Source organism: Ornithodoros turicata, chromosome 8 (genome assembly GCF_037126465.1).
Source record: "Ornithodoros turicata isolate Travis chromosome 8, ASM3712646v1, whole genome shotgun sequence".
In the NCBI taxonomy this organism is placed as follows: domain Eukaryota; kingdom Metazoa; phylum Arthropoda; class Arachnida; order Ixodida; family Argasidae; genus Ornithodoros; species Ornithodoros turicata.
Window position 1 is genome coordinate 15,904,574 of NC_088208.1, and position 20,038 is coordinate 15,924,611.

At 44.7% G+C, this 20,038-nt stretch overlaps 2 protein-coding genes across 8 annotated transcripts in view; both read right to left on the bottom strand.

Annotated features, from left to right (window-relative positions):
• Positions 1-1,942: 1,942 nt before the first annotated feature.
• Positions 1,943-10,614, bottom strand: LOC135365985 (uncharacterized). 4 transcript variants are annotated; one of them, XM_064598635.1, is made up of 8 exons: positions 10,182-10,614; positions 8,324-8,365; positions 8,161-8,223; positions 7,987-8,074; positions 7,096-7,340; positions 5,501-5,670; positions 4,609-4,757; positions 1,943-4,148 (listed from the first exon to the last, which is right to left on the bottom strand). In XM_064598635.1, exons 1-5 carry the CDS (start codon positions 10,470-10,472, stop codon positions 7,261-7,263), a joined length of 564 nt encoding a protein of 187 aa, XP_064454705.1. In that variant the 5' UTR covers positions 10,473-10,614; the 3' UTR covers positions 1,943-4,148; positions 4,609-4,757; positions 5,501-5,670; positions 7,096-7,260. The 4 variants fall into 4 exon arrangements, with proteins under 4 accessions (XP_064454705.1, XP_064454706.1, XP_064454704.1 ...); XM_064598636.1 differs by having other exon boundaries at positions 4,609-5,341; XM_064598634.1 differs by having other exon boundaries at positions 4,609-5,670.
• A 721-nt stretch (positions 10,615-11,335) lies between these two features.
• Positions 11,336-20,038, bottom strand: part of LOC135366530 (WW domain-containing protein tag-325-like) — a 37,371-nt gene continuing 28,668 nt past the window's right edge. For all 4 annotated transcript variants that reach the window (XM_064599257.1, XM_064599256.1, XM_064599255.1 and 1 more), the window contains 2 exons: positions 18,583-18,688; positions 11,336-15,953 (listed from right to left, as the gene is read on the bottom strand). In XM_064599257.1, coding sequence (XP_064455327.1) covers positions 15,782-15,953; positions 18,583-18,688 — 278 coding nt within the window. In that variant the 3' untranslated portion in view covers positions 11,336-15,781. The remainder of the gene's footprint in view (positions 15,954-18,582; positions 18,689-20,038) is intronic.

Here is a 20,038-nt window from a genome sequence, read left to right on the forward strand (position 1 = left end):
TCTTTCCTGAGGAAGGACAGCAGATACTATACATAGGCTTGTCTCGCGAGCTTCCACAAATTCTGGAGTCCTGCTCGCGTGTGAGTCAAAATGAAAGGTGAGCAGTTCAATTTGACGAGTACACAAACAACACTGAAATGAGAAATTGCTTGTCGTATTACCTCACCATGAAGATAATGTCTCTGTTTCTTACTGCGCTTTTGGTTTGAGACAATCACTTGGCCAATCGAAAGTTAAACTTATGCAGTGCTACACCATTCCGCGTTTCCTCCCCCAAGGCAACACAACGAGTTTGAACCAAGCTTGGCAAGAGCTTGGCTGGCCAACGAGCTCGTTTCTGGGTACGGATCTGCCCCCTGGCCGACGGCTTGCCAAACCTCGCTCTGCCTATCACTATGCAACATTGCGCCAACGTTGGCTGGCCGAAAAAGACGTTGGCCAACTGTCGTCAGACTTTTTGCCAACCGTCAGTATTCTTTTTGTTTCGAGTAGCGGTTGCATTGTTTTCGGTTTTGTCTGCCCCAGCGTAGGGCCGACATTGACCCGTCTTTATTATGCCGAACTCTCCGTAGCACGCGCGCAACACGTCGCACAACGTTCTCGGCCCAACATCGTTCACCATCCACTACAGTGCATGAGCGACATCAGACCGACGTTCGTCCAAGGTGCAGTGGCCGACTTAGTCGCGTCCCTACCAACAACCGACCACTGGCCGATGGTTGGCAGTCGGCAACTTCCACTTGGGACTGTTGAGCGTACGGTGGGTAGTTCTTTGCAGTATTTGGACCTGTTGTTGATTTAGATAAGGGTGACTACCAGCAGAGATCTAGCAAACCAATCACACCGTACATTTCCAGCCAATCAAAGGTGGTAAAAAGAGCCTAGACAAAAAAAAAGAAAAAAAAAAGAAAAAGGTATCCCACTTGAGGTACCACTTTCAACTGGTCCCAGCATAATCTGGGACAGTTCAAAAATCCAGTTTGCAGCTTGTAGCAGCCAAAGTAGCAACTTCGGAATAGAGGACAATAGTGGAATCCGTCCACCATGCAACACATCCAGTAGAGGACAGCTTTGCTATATGGTCTGCAGATTCCAAACAACTATTCCCCCCACAGTAGAATGCTCTGCTGAAAGATCCCTGAATTTGCTTTATTCTATACATTTGTTGAAGTGCATCTACTCATCATTACATATCATTACGCAACATATAAATAGCTGCCAATCACATGTGACATATAACAAGGGTATGAGCAGTTCAGGACCGTATAATTACAATACTTAAAAATGCGTGTACGATGGACGATTCAAATGCTGCCAGCTTTCATCTTTACAATACTTCCCCACCTGCCATAATGTGGTTCGTCAGAGTCATTTGACGTGCAAAAAATTCTTCACACATTGTGGTATAAATGGAAGACAATCGAACGAGAACTTGTTTGAACGCAATTAAGTCCTGACAAAAACAGGAGGCAGCTTGGATGAAGTACATTTGCATACCCTGCATTTTGAAATATAAGCAAAGTGTACACCCAGTAGACTTTCTTCATTGTCATCAAATGAGTTGCCCGCGTAATGGCACGTATTGCTAGTGATGTTGATCAGTCACAGTACTTTGCATAACCCCTATCACTTCTACGCCGTGAACAGACGTGACAACCAAACTGAGAAAATGAACACAAGTAATGTGTGTGGTCGGGTGAGATTCAAGGGGGATACCGAAACTCCAACCCAGCTGAAGGGGTCCTGTCGTTTCAGAGCCTCCTACTTCAGTGATGACGGGAGTCCAGATCCTCCGAGTATAAAACGTGTTGTTCCCTGCACTCCACATCTAGCCCTACAGGGGGAACCAACCCGTTCCAAATTGTCAGAACTCCTTCTGTACTAACTTGGTTGGAGCTACAGCATCCCAATCTGAATAGTGGGTACCTAATCAATGAAAATAAAGCATTCCTAACAAATTCTGGAAAGTAATACCACACCCTAAAAAGAAAAAAAAAAGATTAATGTGTGTTCATACATGAAGCAGTCTCATTTTCAGCGTAGCAACGCCTGGCACAGTTGGAAGACACATTCCGAAAACTGGCAATGACAGAGACTGTCTAGACAATGTTGTGAAGGCACCTTTTTTTTAAAGCAAGGGTTTTACCTGAATTCTTGAAAATTTGTTCGTGGGGGAACTACAGTCAAAGTACTTTACAACGAATGCCTTTATAATGAAAAGGCCCTTATAACGAACGTTTTTGACGGTACGGTCAGTGCTCCATAGTGAGCAATGTATAATTGGAACCTTTATAACGAAATCCTTTACGACGAATCTATCGAAATAACGAAGTAATTCTGCGTCCGATCGCCGAAGCGCACGACCCATACAACGAAGATTAAACAGAACTGCTCCCGACACGTGGCAATGGGCCGCGCAGCATGGCACGCAGTGTCGTTTGCTCCTCTCCACCCAAGTCACGCGCCCGTAGTTTCCAGTTTCCGTGGGTTTTGTGATCGAGTTATCGGAGGACACGAGCAGAGGTCATGTCCTTCCAGAAACCACATGGCCACTGACTCACTACAGGGGCTGAACACAAAAAAAGAAAAGGGCTGCTGTCTTTTGACAGATAGCATACTGACCAAAAGTGTGGCGCACCCTTAGTAACAGTGACCTGATGAGCCGGCTAAATCGGGCACAAAACGTATGGTAGATGAAGGTTATTGTCCTCGGCGTCGTCACTGCCAGATTTCGTCAGTCGTCCGTGATGGCTACAAAGGAAGGTCCCACGAAACGAGGACAGTTTTCCCTGGAGCTGTCTTGAACGCGGTTGACGCCGGAAAAAAAGAAATGCGACGTAGCCAAGGAGTTTGGTATCAGTGCGTCGACACTGTCAACACTCCTGAAGAACTGGGCGAAGCTTGAAAGAATATCCGGCAACAGCGGAGGTGCACCATCACAAAAGAGAATGCGGGCCGCTAACTTCGAGGATGTCGACAAGGCGGTGTACAAGTGGTTCCTCGAAGTACGGTCTCAGGATATACCAGTCGCTGGACCGATGTTGTGCGCTAAAGCAAGAGATTTTGCGCGCACATATGGAATCGAGGACAGGTTCAAGGGATCCGACGGATGGCTCCGAGCATTTCGCGCTCGGTACGACATCGTCTTCAGAGGACTCGCCGGTGAAGAAAAGTCCGCCCCACAAGATGTCGCGGCACGTTGGAGAGAGCAAGAAACTGCTTTACGAGTACGACCCAGTGAATGTGTTTGATGCAGACGAGACTGCATTGTTCTACAAACTGCTGCCCGAATGGACGATGACTGTAAAGGGTGAGAAATGCAAGGAAGGAAAAACGATCAAAAGAAAGGGTTACGGTCCTTCTGTACGTGTTGCAACGTGACAGGCTCAGGTAATCGGAAAGTGCCAAAAGCCACGTGCTTTCAAGAATGTAACCAGCCTCCCTGCCAATTACAACTGGAACAAAAAGACGTGGATGACTGCGGAAATATTCACGGACTGGTTGACGAGGCTCGACAAAAAGATGAAGAACGAGAAGAAAAAGATCGCTTTCGTACTTGCCAATTGTTCGCAGTGAGGAGATTCAGCTTGAGAAGCATGCCACCACGATGGAAGGCACGGACGACGAAAGCAGCGATGATGAAGATCAAGCCCCTGTTGCGAAGGTAACAGTGCAGATAGCACAGGGGCAGGGATAGACAGATAGCAGATGGGGCAGTGGAAATGCTTGAAAAAGTGCAACACTTCCTATCATCGCGTTCAGATGCTTCAGAGGAGCATTTTAGAATGCTCGATGGCCTGAAGTCGTTTTATTCAAAGAGTGCTTCGAACACACTTGTTACAAAAAATATTACAGAGTTTTGTATCATGTTGTATCAGTTGTGTCATGAAAAATTCGGTTTAACCCGAAAACAAAGAACTCTATGTATAAGTCACAGCATCTCTGTCGCGTCATGAAATCGTAGCATCCTCCGGGCTATAAGAATGTCCTTGGGCTCCCTTGCGTAAGCAGAAGTCCAGACAAAAGTTAAAAAAACAAAGCAGAAGTCATCGTTGGTGGCTCCAGAGATAAATTTGTCCTCGGCAGGCTCCTCAAGCTTCTGTCTTCACATGCCTGGGTTGCCTCTTCGAGCAGTTTCATAACATACCCTGCAAGAATAACACTCTTGCTACAGTATCCAGGTAACAATTCGATAGATTAAGAACCAATATATACATAGGGCCTGACTTTTTAGGGTTAAACCCGTATCCGCCCGATATTTACCCCCCGAACAAAATCTGTAAAATTCGGGTTTAACCCGAATCTACCCGAAAACGTCCCGGTCGCGTGGCGCACTCATAAGCGTGCATTAAAATAAAGTTTGATAACATTGCTAAACATTAGTTCCATGTTAAGACAAATTTTTATTAAACAAAAAAAAAAAAAAAATCACCCGAATACACCCGAATTCCTGACGACAGAATATGCCGTAACGGGATTTAACCCGAATACACCCGAATTTTCCAATGAAAAATATCACCCGATATTTACCCCCCGAATTTGGCCAAAAATAAAACCCGAAAAAGTCAGGCCCTATATATACACATACGGGACATGTAGTTAACCTACCATGTGTAGCTTTTGTTTTTACTTGTGCTACCACCTCAGCCCCTTTCTTTGCCATACCCAGCTTTCGCCGGAACATGAACAGGTCGTCGGATGTGCTAGCTTGCACACTGCCTGCATTTTCATTGAAGTGCAATGCCAAAAGCTGTGTCCTAAGCAGATATATTTGCGTGAGGCACTTCACCGTGACCTTAAAGTAGCACAGAAGTCATTTTTAACACCCCGTTTTCTTCCTATAAAACTGTTAAGTTTGCCAGTAAGATGCACCATGCGAAGTAATTTACACCACAGAGTTATAATTATCGCATAAATTGAATTTAAAATACCCCGCAAAAAACGACCGTGCGCAACGGTGGTGAAGAGCAGTACCAGCCTGTGATCTGCCTGGAACCTCGCGCTGACGCTATAAGGAGAACGCTCGCTGATTGGCCTAGACAAATGTTGTCTGCTACTCCGCTGTCGTCTGCTACTCGGCTGTTCGGGGTTCCGATAAAGCCTTTCTCCTTGCTCGGTAATGCTTCGGCCGCTCCTTCTATCCCCAATTCTCTGGGAAAACTGGCAAAACAGGTTTACGGCGGCAAAGGGACAATGCACTGACCCCCACTGACCGGCAAACCAGAACGAGTCTCCTTATGCCGTCATCGGTGACGTGGGATCATACCTCCTCATCCTCGTTATAGCTGGAGTGGGGAGTTAAGGGTGAAGGCGCGGAGCTATGTTTATGTGAGTTTTTTTTCTGGGAAACAAATTGCACACATCAAAACCTTTCGCGCTATTCGGTATAATGACACACACACTTTCATCAGATGTCTTAATCTGAAATTTTTTTGGATGGCCCTCTGTACTCCTTTAATGAGAATACCTGGCACATGGAAGGCAGGTGTGAAATGTGTACCTGGCCTTCATAACGTAGGCATGTAGGATGTGGATCTGGGGGGCAAACTTTGCAAGGACAGCATGGTAACTCCAGGGAAGGTGCCTGTCCCGCCAAGGGCAGCTGCCCGATGTCACAGTGAAGCCTTGGGTCCATGATGATTTTCAGCAGCTTTCTATACACAGCTGAATCTGAAAGCAAATTAAGAAACATTTCTCGCAGTTCTACAAAACCTTGGTTGCGCTTGGGTTCAAAACTAGGACAACGTAAGCATAATTTATAGACAAGTTTACAAACAAGAGGCACCATCTGGACATACGCAGGACTGGTGTGGGCAAAACACACTCAATGCAGCATGCGAATGCTTTCCGCAAGTGCGACATCGGCCATCATGTTGCACTGCTACACCGCTCTAGTCTGTCTCGTTCCACAACACCCCAATAATTTAGAGTTCCGAAGGAATGAGACAAGTGTTGCTACAAGACGAAGTTGTTTATGAATGGTGCACAACATGACGATCCCTTTGCGCTGCACCTCGACAGTTGGGCAGCCCAGCCACAAAACATGCCCCCCCCCCCCCCCCCAGGCACGCACTAGGCAGTACGGGCGTCGAGACTGTGCATCAGGATAGGTCAGAAGAAGGTCCTCAGTAAAGATGGCGGATCGTCCTCAGGGCGCCGCCTGCGGGGAGGAGAAGCGTGAAGTTCGCGTTCATATGATTGACGTTGCTGTTTAGACGCGAACTTCGGATGCGACAATCGAAACTGTGGAAATGTCGTGTCTCCGTCAACAGAGAGTGATGACAATGCGATCAGTGGAGGATCTGCGCGGCTCGGGAATGGCGATTCCCGCTTCCATATCGTTTGACGATTACGCTGAGGTTCTTCTCAGCGTAACCAGTGCACAGAATTTTGCACTGAATTCACCGATGATGAGATCGTCACCGAAGTTCTGAACCTGCCTGCGGATGGATCGGACGACGACGAGAACGTCGGCGAACCTCAGTCTACTGCGCAGATCCTCGCGGCCATCGATACGCTCGGACGAGTTTATTCCGACAGTGTGACATTATCAGAAATGCAGCGTGACGTTCTGTCTCATGCGCCCACTGCTAGGCAGACGCGTATCGACACTTTCTTCCGTCCCGTGTAAATTTTTTTGTAATAAAAGCCAGTGTGAGAGTGGATTTTTATGATTAACTACTAATTCGGACTGCTCCATAATTGGGACAAATCCCGTGACCATTAGAAGTCCGAACTAACGGTCGGCGACTGTAGTGCTGCTGAATCTTGTCGTTCGGGACACCAAATGATCCGCTTGACATTTATAAGAGTTGCATTATGGTATTATGCTACAAAAATAACTGTGACCTACCAGGTGCAAAATGGTGCCTGCAAATTTGCAAATCATTGCTTTCCGACTTCACTGACTCTTTTCACTGCTCGTATCCACGCTTCCTTTCGCTTAGGATAAAGTCTGGCCGAAGGAAACCTATGTAACGTCACGCCGTCGCTTCTACCACGATAATTTTTGCAGCCAGACGCCACACTACAGTTCGTTAAGATCACGATGCTAGACACGGGACAAATCTGCCAAACCGGCGTTTGTGCTCTTACCAGCTAGGAAAGACGTGGGAGGCAGAAGTGGACACCGTGTCGTTTTGTTCTTCCTAGATTCCGCACACTCTTCTACACTTTGAAGTGGATAGCATCACGGGTGATGTTAGTGACGGGTAGTGACAGTGGCTCAGATGATGTTCGGTACTATGACCTGATGACCCCCTATTTTGTGCACAGGAAGTCCATTGGGTCTGTTTGAACCCCAATGGTACGTGACTCAGCACGGAGGCTTGCTTGGGCATCTGTAGGGGAAAAACCGGAACACAACTGATATTGTACTGCAGCATCTATAAACCATGACCCACTAGAATATAACGACCATGTCATAATCGGCAACCACTATGAGGATCCCGTCCACGTAGGATTGTCACCAGGCCAGTATTATACCGGCAGCCTTGTGGTTCGAGACCTTTCACAGGGGCTTTTGAGACGTTTTCGCTTCAACATTCCGCTACAGCTCGAATAAATATGGAGCACAGACCCAACTCCACGGGTCACCAGACATTTTCTTAGTTATACATTAATAATAATAATAATAATAATAGTAATAATACTAATAATAATATTATCATCATCATTATTATTATTATACTATTATCATTGTTAATCATTAAGTCTTGTGTTCCGAGGGGACAAGATCAGCGGCTGTGCAATGCTATCTGTGGCTGTGTCGAGCCAGATTGACCTTAGGCCGTATACCACCATTGTGAGATCTCCTACAAAGAAGGGTTTGTGTGCATCGATGCGTTTTTCAAGGTAAGTAACAGTCCAATCCGGTTGTTCCAATACGATCCAGTTTCCAAAAAATTAGTTCCTCACAAAAATTACTACTTATAGAGTAATCTATAGGTCGTGCTATAAAGAAGATAATGTAGCTGAGATAATTACAGGATGATCTGGTCTCTTCGGAATGAGACAGTGCATACGAATGGTCGGCAGAGATCATGGAGTCCACATGCACTGGTTGGACCAGGATCTGAAAAACAAAAAGCAGTTGTGCAATTGGCTTCACACGGCTAACTGGTTTTGAGCAATTGATCGAGAGAATTCTCGTGTACACACATCATCCGCAGTCGTGCAGGGTCCAGAGCAAAGGGCTTCGAGACATCTGATGTCTTCCACAAACTGAAATGATTTCAAAAGAGAGGGCGTGGGAAACTATTTGGCAAGAGATCAATGCCGAAATTGCGGAAATGCACTGCACAGTAACGTGCACGCAACATACCACTGCAAGCGTGAACCGCCGGCCATCCGCAGATCTTGCACCCTGCAAAATACGCATAGCCTCAGAATCATTTTCGCATTACAAGTACGTAGGCACACAACTGCACAGCGAGGCCGACTCCGGCACCATTTTATTTTCCTCGGGCATTAGGATAGCCGTAATATAGCGAGGTAATGCAGGTTGCGTGCAGATAAACCCAACCGTCGTTTGCGCACTTAGCTTGTCGTCACAACTCTCCTGTGTCCGCCATGTTGGCCAACATTTTCGTTGGTCTGTTTAGTTTTTAAGCCGAGTAGGGCTTCCACGATTTTTCTGCATTGCATAAACACACCATCGTGCACCACCGGAAGTTCGTCGGTTAAGTACAGGGTAAATTTTGCAAAGCTTGCACATTTCGATGAACTAGGAAAAATATAAGATAACGTCTCTGGCGCTCCAAAATTTGCACACTTGTAGTTCTTTGTCTCAAGTTTTATCCGTATTTTTTTCAGACGGTATTATTTTGTAGAAACAAAGTTAAAAACCAAGCAAATTCTCATCCCATACATTTCCTATTGCCTATACCGTCCGAAAACCACCATGTTTTCTTCTCTCTGTTTCATGTTCACACCACCACGTATAGGTTGTGCTGCCTTGAAACTCTGCGCCTGGTCCATCTGGTTGTTCCATAGGTTCTTGTTTTGCTTCGTCTCTAGGCAGCGCCACCCACCAATACGTGGTGGTATGACCAAGGGTATGAAACTCGCGAGTTCCTTTGCGGACTAAAGTGAGGCGCTGCGAGCCTTTCGCGTCATGAAACGTCAAAATTTTTACGTGGAAGCGTGAGTTCTCTACCGAGAGCATCCCATTGGCTCCTGCGGCCGCTCCCCTGGTATGCGAGCGCTCATTGGTCGGTTTGAAATTATAACCTTTCCGTGGCGCGGGAAAGCGGGCACCGCCGTGTCTGGGGTGCCGGAGCAGTTCGCCGTAAAGTTTCGAAATATGGTGCAGCAGGGACGCACGCAAAGCATCTTTGCCGGTACCGCTTTGGATGGCTTTTAGTGCCCGTCGATACCGAACCTCTTGAACTCGAATCCTCTTGGATACTTCTGCAAGTAAATTCAGTCATAGATAAGTGGAAGGCGCAGGTCTGCTTCGCTTGCTTGGCGCGACAACGATTCAAGGAGGAGGAAAGGGAAAGAGAACCCCTCGGCAGCGTCGCTTTACGTCACGCGTCACCCATGGAGACAAAATAAAACAATGCAAAAAACTACTCTACCGAGGCCCAACGATTGGCCCGACGTCTGAGGTCACGTGAGTTTTTCCCGACAATAGAAATATACTACACGTTCATTCCCCTGGTATGACCGTGAAGCAGTCACGGGAAAAAATGGCTGCTCGTGGGTGGTATTTAGGCCATAGGAAATGCATGGGCTGAGAAATTGATTTTTTCTACAAATTGAGAGCATTTGAGAAAAATGCGGGCAAAACCTATTGCGATTGACTAGCAGTGTGCAATGTTTGACGCGCCAGAGACGTTATCTTATATTTTTATAAGTCTATCGAAATGTGTAACCTTTGCAAAATTCACCCGGTAGACAACAAGCTGAGTGCGCAAATGCCGGTTAGGTTTATCTGCACACACACTGTAACTTCCCAAGCAGCACAATGTACTGAAAGTCGAGTGCAATAGGGGTGGACCGGTAGGTGGAAGGCCTTGAACAGACTCGTGAAACTAAGGAACGTTCATAAGACACATACCGTCCACCCCTTTTGCACTCGAATTTCGGTACATTGTGCTGCTTGGGTTAGTGCACAATGTTCACCTGTCATTGTGCATATCATACTGAGTTACTGACATGCATGTAACGCAACGGACCTCCCTAACATCGGAGTTTCCCGACGGCGGTTCTGGTTCCATCTTGGGCAGTGCCGACGTTTTCAAACGTCGGCGTTGTGAGCCGGGCAGCAACTCCTCGTAAGAGTCCACCGTGAAGTGCTTTGAACACACACGACGGCCCATCGGCAAGTCCATGCCCAGTGACTCGGACCATTCTCGTCTCCGCCGTTTACACTTTGGCACGCTGTGGTACGAGACGACGTTGCTTTCAGCGCGCGTCCTCACGTGGTTGTTTCTGCAGGTCCAAACACAACACTGCGTACCAGGCATCTTGGGGCAACTAATGCCTTATCATCGAGCAGGCAAAACGAATTGAGAATGAGTAGTTCACGTATTCTTCGCCAGTATCAAAAGTACGATAGCAAGGCCAACGCATTCAAAAACTTCAAAACAGGCCCAGGGTTACCAGATGCCAAACTCTAAGCCCGACAAAAGTCAGCAGTAAAAGTAGCCCAAAAATAGCCAACTACGAAAAGAAGAAAAATAGCAAAATAATATTTCGTGGCGGAAAAGGAGTTTTATTGCTTTCCTCGTGTGTAATTTTGCATTGAGTGCTTTACTCGTACATAGTGTCGCTTTTAAACTTTTGAAGGGATATATATCTAAGGGCACGAAAATCTGTGCAATATCTGTGCAACCCGAATGTGCAGCGTTTTTGAGACTGTCATGGGACATCCTGTTCAGGAGATCTCTCTTGCCCGTGGCTGATTAATAAGGTATCCCATTGATCCACGACATACTCCATGGTATGAGAGAGGAAATGAAAAGAAATAAAAATAAAATAAAAAAGGTGCACCTATATTGTAACAGTGCTGCACAGGAAAAAAGTTGTGTGTGTGGTGGTGGTGGTGGTGGGGGCTATTTGGGGAGTTTGGGAGTTGGGGTGCATTTAAGTAATGACTGGCCCCAATTCTGCTATCTCACATTTCCACCGAAACATCTAATTAACGAGACAAATAATGCATTTTAGGTAATTAGTCGTCCAGTAGTCACATGCACTTTTCCACAAGATGTGCACCTGGCCGCATAACCCACCCGTGAAAACCACATGCAGGAAGCTCTCGTAGTTTGATGATTGAAAAAAGCACCTCATGGATTGAATGCTTCCCCCGTGATAACAAAAAAGTCAAAACTGAGACAGGAAAAAAATATTTATTTTCCATTATCTTTGCACAGTACGGGGAACATTTGCGCAAATTTTAGAACAAAGAGCAAATGTAACAAGGCACGCATGTCAAATCGTGTGGAATGTCAAAATCTGACTCTCTATGCTACACCTACACTAAAAAAAAAAAAAAAAAACACATGGAGTGAAACCGCAGGCAAGACATGTCTGCAACATGCTCACAGCATGTGTACAAACTCAAAAGCTGCATGATTGTACGCATAGTCTTAATACTGCACCTCCAGGATATCACAGACTGTTTTGCCCTATTGCTTACTTTACTCCAAGATATGCCCAACATGCTTTCAATAAATAGAACACACTTTGACTTACGAGACAACGAGAATGTTTTAAAAATAGATCCGAACTATTGACAACTGGGACACGGAGGTAGTGCTAAACCCACAGTGAAAGGGAATTTAATCAAATCAAATATCATGTCACAGAATAGCTATGACTGCGATGTGGATTGCATCCCGGTATCACAATAAACCAATCTATAACGTAATAAATCTGTCCATTAAATAGAGTAGTTAACAAAAAAAAGGAAAAACTGCGCACTCTCATAAGTAATGCACTCTGACTTTAGCAGCACCGTCGGCACTAGCCACCGCAGCCATGGCCACCGCAGCCATGGCCACCGTAGCCATGGCCACCGTAGCCATGGCCACCGTAGCCATGGCCACCGTAGCCATGGCCACCGTAGCATAGAGCGAATGGTGGTTTCCCTCGAGTAATTAGCAAATTTGCTCTATGGTGGTACATTATTGGGCAAAAAAAAAAGTGCACCACTTATTCGGGTATATATATATAGGGCCTGACTTTTTCGGGTTTTATTTTTGGCCAAATTCGGGGGGTAAATATCGGGTGATATTTTTCATTTGAAAATTCGGGTGTATTCGGGTTAAATCCCGTTACGGCATATTCTGTCGTCAGGAATTCGGGTGATTTTTTTTTGTTTAATAAAAATTTGTCTTAACATGGAACTAATGTTTAGCAATGTTATCAAACTTTATTTTAATGCACGCTTATGAGTGTGCCACGCGACCCGGATGTTTTCGGGTAGATTCGGGTTAAACCAGAATTTTACAGATTTTGTTCGGGGGGTAAATATCGGGCGGATACGGGTTTACCCCTAAAAAGTCAGGCCCTATATATATAGAGAGAGAGAGTAATACAACACAAAAGCAGCAATGCTTATCTTAAAAGAAGCCAAAGTGACATTCCACTCACATTAGCTGAACGTATCTGAAATGTGTCGATTGTACTATTCCCTACGACGGAATGCGGTCGCAAGTCGTAGCGCCCTCTACGTGCAGTCCCAGTTGTCAAGCCTTCTCCTATAGATATAAGCTGTGCATATTTTAACATTGGGCGGATAGAGCTCTACGTGTGATATGAGACTTTCAAGAGTAGACTTTTGTGTTTCAACTGGCTTGCATAACGTGCGTGCATAATGTGCTTCAAACGTACATTTGAGTAGAAAAACATGCCACTGGCATGCGATACTTTGCCACAGAAAAGGACACGTAGAATACAATCAACTATAAAATAGGTTACGATTCTATGTGACAGACACACTTCTCCTGACTTGGATCTCGACTAACACACACTTGCATGTAGCTATATTACTGTACAAAAAATAACTGCATGCGTATCTACCGAGAGCACACAGTGGAATGGCATATTTTATGGAATATACATAGCGTAGTCCCCACTCTTCCGGCAACAATGCAACGTGCTGAACTTAGACGGAGTTTACGCAGGTCCAGCACGTATACGCTGCAATACTGTTTCACGGTGGATATATTTTTTTTTTCACGTTTGCCACTAAATCGCGCGTTTTAAGGAGCTGGTGGTGGGTATGTTGTTCCACAAGAGGGAGTCTGAAGCTGTGTTCCAACCAGGAACAACACCTCCTGTTGCATCAGCAACACTACCATCTTCTCTCGACATGTCATTGTGAAAATAACTTTGGCCAATGCTAAGTATGACACGAGCTAATGCCTATATCTCAGGTGCCCTCTGATATTTTTCTTTGCAGATGGTAAATATATAAGCAAAAAGTGGAAGGAGGAATGCTGTTCCCAGAATATTTTCAAACACTTCATCGACTTCTAGGTGGTAACTCCTAGTCAACTGTATGTTGAACACAAAGCAACATTCGGTTAATTTCCTCAGCGTTACCACCACGAGGGCTTCATACATCACACAGCTTGGACAAGCATGTCGCATATCTCACAGGATACAATTCCATCAGCATTAATCCAAGTTGTGATGTCAAGGCGGTCACAGTATACAAAGCTGTGGGACATTTTCCAGTGCATAGGTGTTTGCAGGTAGTAACATGCAGAAACTGATATAAACTGATATCTCCTCATACACACATCAGTTATCGATAGAGCCTGAAGTTTTAGGGGTTTTACCCGATTCTTCCCCGAATTTGCACCCCGAATTGAAGGTTGTCCCTTGAGGGTGAAACCCGATCTTTACCAGGCAAATTGCCCTCGCTGGGATGTCTGTAGGGATGCACTAACTAACTTGTTTGGCAGAAAAATGCAGTTACATCACCGTTTGTACCAAACCGCTACAGTTCGTTTGAATAACTGAGCCCGATTTCTCCCCGATTTTAGCGTAACGGAAGTTTTTTCACCCGAATTCGCATGAATTTAGTGCACATGTTTATTTACCAGATTTTTACCCCCCCGAATTTAGAAAAAAATATTACCCGAAAACTTCAGGCCCTAGTTGTCGAGGACCAAAATACTGTATTTACTCTAATCAATTAATCATGAAATTTACTCATGCAATTAACGCACCACCGACCGTGGCGCTATGTTTTGCAGTTAAAAAGTGTGTCAATTATGCGAGTAACTGTGGTATTTCACTTTTATAAAAAAAAAAAAATCAAGTGCAGCAAGTAGGCAAAAGCTATTCAGGTGTTATTAGCCTCCACTACTTCCAGCTCGAACCATTGGCAGCATCAGATGATTCACATTAACATGATGAGAGCATGTGCTGCATTGTGGTGATGGCAATGTTAAACTTACTTCTCAGGCCGTAGGAAGGTAATAATATAAAAATGGGATTGCAGGACAGCATTACCCAAGAAAAGGTAAGCATGACTGTCTATACATAGAGGCTTAAATTTTCTTTTTCAGATGGCAGGAACTGTTGCTGGCAACCCTTTCTTGTGGTGCCAGTTTGACTGCAACACATTTTAATTGTTGTTGCAGTAAGATAAAGAGAACAGGAAAATAAAACCAAATAAAAATGTAGAACATAGCCTTCAGCCAATCTCTTGAATGCCCATTATGGCCGGATATTAATGATAGTGTTAAAAAGCAAAGAAAACTCCTGGCATCTATCGGTCCATATTAGCTCTGTTTAGCATATTCATCTAGAAGTGGTGATTAAAGGTGGCAAAAATAATCTTGCTTCTAGACAATTGCACAAAAAAATTCTCATCGGCTCATTTGAGCCGAACCTGATATGAGAAATGCTCATGTCTGCTCATGAATGCAACAGACAACATGGCAGGGGCATGCCCCAGAACAGTATGTACAGGATGTTAACATTGATATGGCATTAAATTTTTGTAGCTAATTTAGTTAATAGCATATTTCGTTGCACATATTGTTGTGTGTGGTTCGTGTTCTCCCCCACAAAAAAGCACCTCTGTAGCAAAGGTTCATGTGTTAAACAACTCAAGCTACTGACACGGTCATTACACAGAAAAACGGAATGTCACACTGTATTCACATACTTCTCAGTTTTGTAATTTTACATCAGTGACATCGAACTGATGACCTTCAAGTTGCAGCCACCATTAGATGACAACATGCCGCTACTGCCATGGTTCCTCAAAGTTATTCCCAAAATAAATGCCCAGCATCCCTGGAATATTTACAGCTTCTCGTTTTCACGGACATGTAAAGTGCTTGCAAACATCAATGCAATAACGTCACTGAGGCAAGCATCGATGGAATGCATAAACTTTGGTTAACTTAATTCAAAATTAGGTCAAAATATGTCCAAGGAAACTGAAAATGTATATTACAAGAACGCTTGTCACTTCTCAGTCTAGCTAGTCACTGGTAAACAACACAATTCTTTCAAAAAGTTATCGTGCTAAACAACAACTGGAACATCTCACACGTGATACACTTTTGCGTTAACGATGCCTGTGGCATATTTCAAACAGCACACAGCCTGCGAAAAATAACAGCACGGTCCTGGATGATCCAATTGTAAGTATTTCTAACACGGTTCAATTCAAGCAGTAATGCAGTCATGCATTTGAGCCAATGGAGCACCCCAGAGTTAACAGTGCCAGAGTGGCAACATGCATAAAGTAATTCCCATACACGGTTAGACGTCGACACTAACAATATAAGATATCTCGAATAAGCTGCTATAGGAACAGATTATTGTATTCAAGTAATAGGAATTCAATTATGCGGTTCTGGTGCATCATGTCCACTGCCAGGTCACGAACTTCTTCCGCGGAAGCAAGAAGTGATGGTCCGAACACGATTGCCAAGTTCTGAATGTGCATCCGGTTCTTATCACTGTACTCGGTCACTCTGCAACAAGATACACTGTTTGAAAAGCTAAGTAGGTGCACAACATTTGAACATAGCCACACACACTCAAAGATTTAAAGTTATAAAAAGGTACATGTACAAAAGTTTTCTTTTATTGCATACAGATAACGAGGACTTAAAGGGACTATCGCATCCATCTCAGACGATTCCGAAACTGTAGCGCCGTTTTACTCCGCGTTCATCACTGATAATAACGCCGAAAACCCGACGCGAATTGGCAGCGTTGTTCCTGTGTAGTTTGATATAAAACTTCGCAAGAGCAGACGACGCATTCCGGGATTCCCTCACCGGAAACGTCACACGGACGAGGCCAATCACTGCGCGCCCTATGACATGGAGAATACCAATCACGGAGCGGCCGGAGGGAGCTTGGTAGCCTTGGCAACCGACAGACAGGCGGCCGGGCGGGCGAGCGAGGTGGAATGCTAGGGAACGGCGTCTTCTCTGTTACCGGCTCGCGGAACGTTGTTTCTGGTTAGTGTCAAACGTGTTCGTACAGTCAGGAGCGTAACGCCTTGTTTCACGTAACAGGGTTACGTCTGCACTCACACTGGTAAGTGAAAGCCAGCGTATTTACGGAGGACTTTTCACTTAGTATAGTGCGATGCGAACGCCAAGCAGACGACCTCGGAGACAATCGCCTGCGCTGCGCTCCTATTCGTGTGCCTCGCTTACGTCATCATCGTGTTGGCTGCAGATGGAATGCGGACCTTTAAAACTCGATTACTTAATATTTAAGCTGTTTTCGGAAGAGAAATTTGGCAAAGTTGACTCTGAAACGGTGACGAACATTATCCTATCGGTATCATGCATACGTTCCCGGATGCGATAGTCCCTTTAAAGGAAAGTGGGCTTAAACAAAATATTGCATTACATGTGCATTTCATTACCACTATCAACATGTCATTCCTTGGCTACAATCACTTCTCTAGCAATATTGTTTCTGACTGTTCAGTGTAGTTCCTTTATTATTTAAAAGTTTTGCATCATAATCAGCAACATTTTTGTTTGTTTGGTTACTGTTTCACTACCAATAAAATGTTTCCCGATGTTTTCTTTTTTTTTTTTTTCTTCAGTGTTAATATCATATTAATTCTACAAAGGTAACTGAATCTGTAACTTATATCTGAAAAGCAATGCTTTCGAATTTCTATGAATCTAATTTACATCTGTGAGGTAGAGAGATTAAGTAGAAGGGTAAGCAGCAAAAATAAGTAAAGGTAACACTTCTGGATCTTTCGAATTCAATCTATATGTCAGAAGTACAACGGTAGAAATAAGTGAATGTGATGTCTTTGAATCTTTTCAAATGAGTAACTTACATCTGAGGAGTGGAAAAATGAAGTGCAAAGGAAAGTAGTAGAAAAACTAAAGGTAGCATTTTTGAATGTTTTTTAAATTAGTAATTTATACCTCAGATGTACAGAGGTAAGTAGAAAGAAGTAAAAATAATGCTTTCAGATCCTTTTTAATCTGTAATCAAATCTGAGACAACAAAAGTAAAGGTAATTAACACGTTTGAATTTGTAACTTATATCTGAGTAGTAGAAGGGTAAGAAAGTATAGAGAATCAATGGCAACACATTTTTCTTCCCCAAACATCTTCCTCATTAACTTTTGAAGGAAAGTAACGTAGTACTGAATTGCTTTGTGAAACCAACTCTACTATCCTTGCGTTTGCTGACCGAGAGGGAGGGAGGCTCCACTTCCTGGACGCCGGGGCCAATAGGAGGGCACGGAAGGCAGGCACTTCCCAAGCCTCTGCTCTCGCTTAGGTGATGGTGCAGAGTTACTGTTGTTTAGCGTGTCACAAGCAGGGATCAGAACCGGAACTGAACCCGAACCGAAAACCGGAAAAAAACAGTATTTTCTGACAAACCCGAACCGAACCGAACCCGAACAATTTTTTCGCTTGTCCTGAACTGAACCGGAACTGAACCGAAAAAAATTGATACGGTTACCGGTTCGGGAATCTGTTCAGAGGTGAATTAATTGTACTACTGACCGACCTTTTTTTTGCTCACCTGAAACGGTTATCTCACACCTTTCTTTTACAACCGTGTACGGTGAGCGTAAGCTTGCTTGCATGTAGCAAAATTACTGCCCATGGACCGGTTAAACCGGGGCCGAAAAAAGTAACTGTTCCAATCCCTGTAAATGCCCCGACCGCTGATAGATTTTTTTTGTCTGTGTATGTGCGGGGGTGGGGGGGGGTTCTCCCTGAGCCAAACCCGAACCGAACCGATATACCTGAACCCGTTCAAGCTGATAATTTCGGTTCAGCGGAGCTAAACCCGAACCGAACCAATATGCCTGAACCCGAACCCGAACCGGACCGAAAAAAATACCGGTTCCGATCCCTGGTCACAAGGCTTCTGCCATGGCGTACCAATCAAACCAACTGGTATAAGGTCACAGAGAGCAGGGGCTTGGGAAGCGCCTGACCTCCGCGTCCTCCAATTGGCCAGCATCCAGGAGGCGGACCCTGCCTTGCTCTTGGTCAGCAAACGCAAGGATAGTCACCTTATCAATAGATGACTGCGGCAACAGTGTCCAAAGTCGTGACTTCCCGTAGGTGCAACCCCTATCTGATCTGCTCAGCACTTACTTCAGAAGGTGCCTAAGGAGGTACTTGAGCGTCTCATAATTTGGCTTTGGCATCTCACTCAGCAATTCCTTAAAGGCAGCCAACTTTCCGTTTCGACCTCCAGTACCTGAGACAGATTAAAAAAAAAAAGACAAATAAAGTCAACTATGAAAGATGCATTGCGAAGAAGTCAGTGATTGGCAGACTTATTCAACTCAAATGAAACAGAACTACTGTTGTCAAGTATCGTGACGAGTTTTCGCAAAAGTTGGGCACTTACCACATTTCTCTGTGTATAACATGCACCCTCCAGAATTAGAGGAAATCACCCTGAGTCATAGTGATGCAAATCAGGGGGCAAAAATGGGTTTTACCGGGTTAACTCCAAGACACAAAACTCTCAATATGTTAAGGTCGGTGATATGAAGTCAGACCTGTTCACCAAACACATGGATCCCAAAACATAGGTGATAACTCCGCAAGAGTACAAAGCGATTCCTATAAGGCATATCCAGGGCACCGTGTTTTAGGGTAAAACCAGTTTTGACCTCCTGATTTGCACCTGCGTCACTTAGGGTGAAGCCCGAAAAAGCCCAAAAACTGACTTGGCAATGTGCCAATTCAGCTACCAATACGGACTGATACACCAATACACTGCCAAATGCTGGGCATTGCACATTCAGCATGGCTGTTTTGCATCTTGTGTTCAGCTAAGGTGCGAGAAGCGCTATTGTCTTTATTTTTGACCAAAAAATCTGCTTTTCCACCCAATATCGCCCGATTTTCCCGTGTATTACAGCTACTGAAACAAAACCTAATTTTTACCCAAAAAACATAAAACCAAACCAAAGAACACAAGGCCTTAAGCATATCTAGGGTTCGTGGTTTTCGGCATTTTCCGAAAAATGCCGGAAAACACCCCCCGAATGATTTTTTTCAGATTCGGAATATTTCGAAAAAATACGAATTTCTCGTATCCTGACAGCTGCCATTCCTGGAACCGCAAAGGGAAATCCCCTTGGAATCTCCCTTTGTCGACTATTTCTCGAGCGTGGCATTATCTTCGGGCTGTGCCCTTGTTTCGTTGTGCGTAAGCGCTTATAGGAGGATGACTCAGCTCTGTTGATGAATCTCGTATGGATGATATAAAGCGCGAGTTTTTCGAATATGCTGCCTGCCCTGCCCCTCAGGTGGATATATCTCCTATTCAGTTTTGGACGACCCGTTCGAGCACATGGCCTTTGTTATCGCAATGCGCCTTAAGCATACTGGCTATACCTGTTTCTAGCGCTAATGTTGAGCGCGCGTTCTCTAAACTGCGTGTTATTAATCGCAAGGAGCGAGCCGCTATGACAGATGCGAGCATGATGATGTATGCTTGCATCTATTACAACAAGAGGTAGTCTCATTGTTTGCTGGTTTGGCACAGGCAATAAAAGACATTGTTAATGAAACCATGAATCAATTCACTTCTTTT

Excerpts from the sequence above, each read along its gene's own strand:
- LOC135365985 (XM_064598635.1), bottom strand. The coding sequence starts at position 10,472 with ATGCCTGGTACGCAGTGTTGTGTTTGGACCTGCAGAAACAACCACGTG. Across the intron at positions 8,366-10,181 it reads GAAACTCCGATGTTAGGGAG|GGTGCAAGATCTGCGGATGG; the intron begins GTCCGTTGCGTT and ends CGTATTTTGCAG. Across the intron at positions 8,224-8,323 it reads GGCGGTTCACGCTTGCAGTG|TTTGTGGAAGACATCAGATG; the intron begins GTATGTTGCGTG and ends AAATCATTTCAG.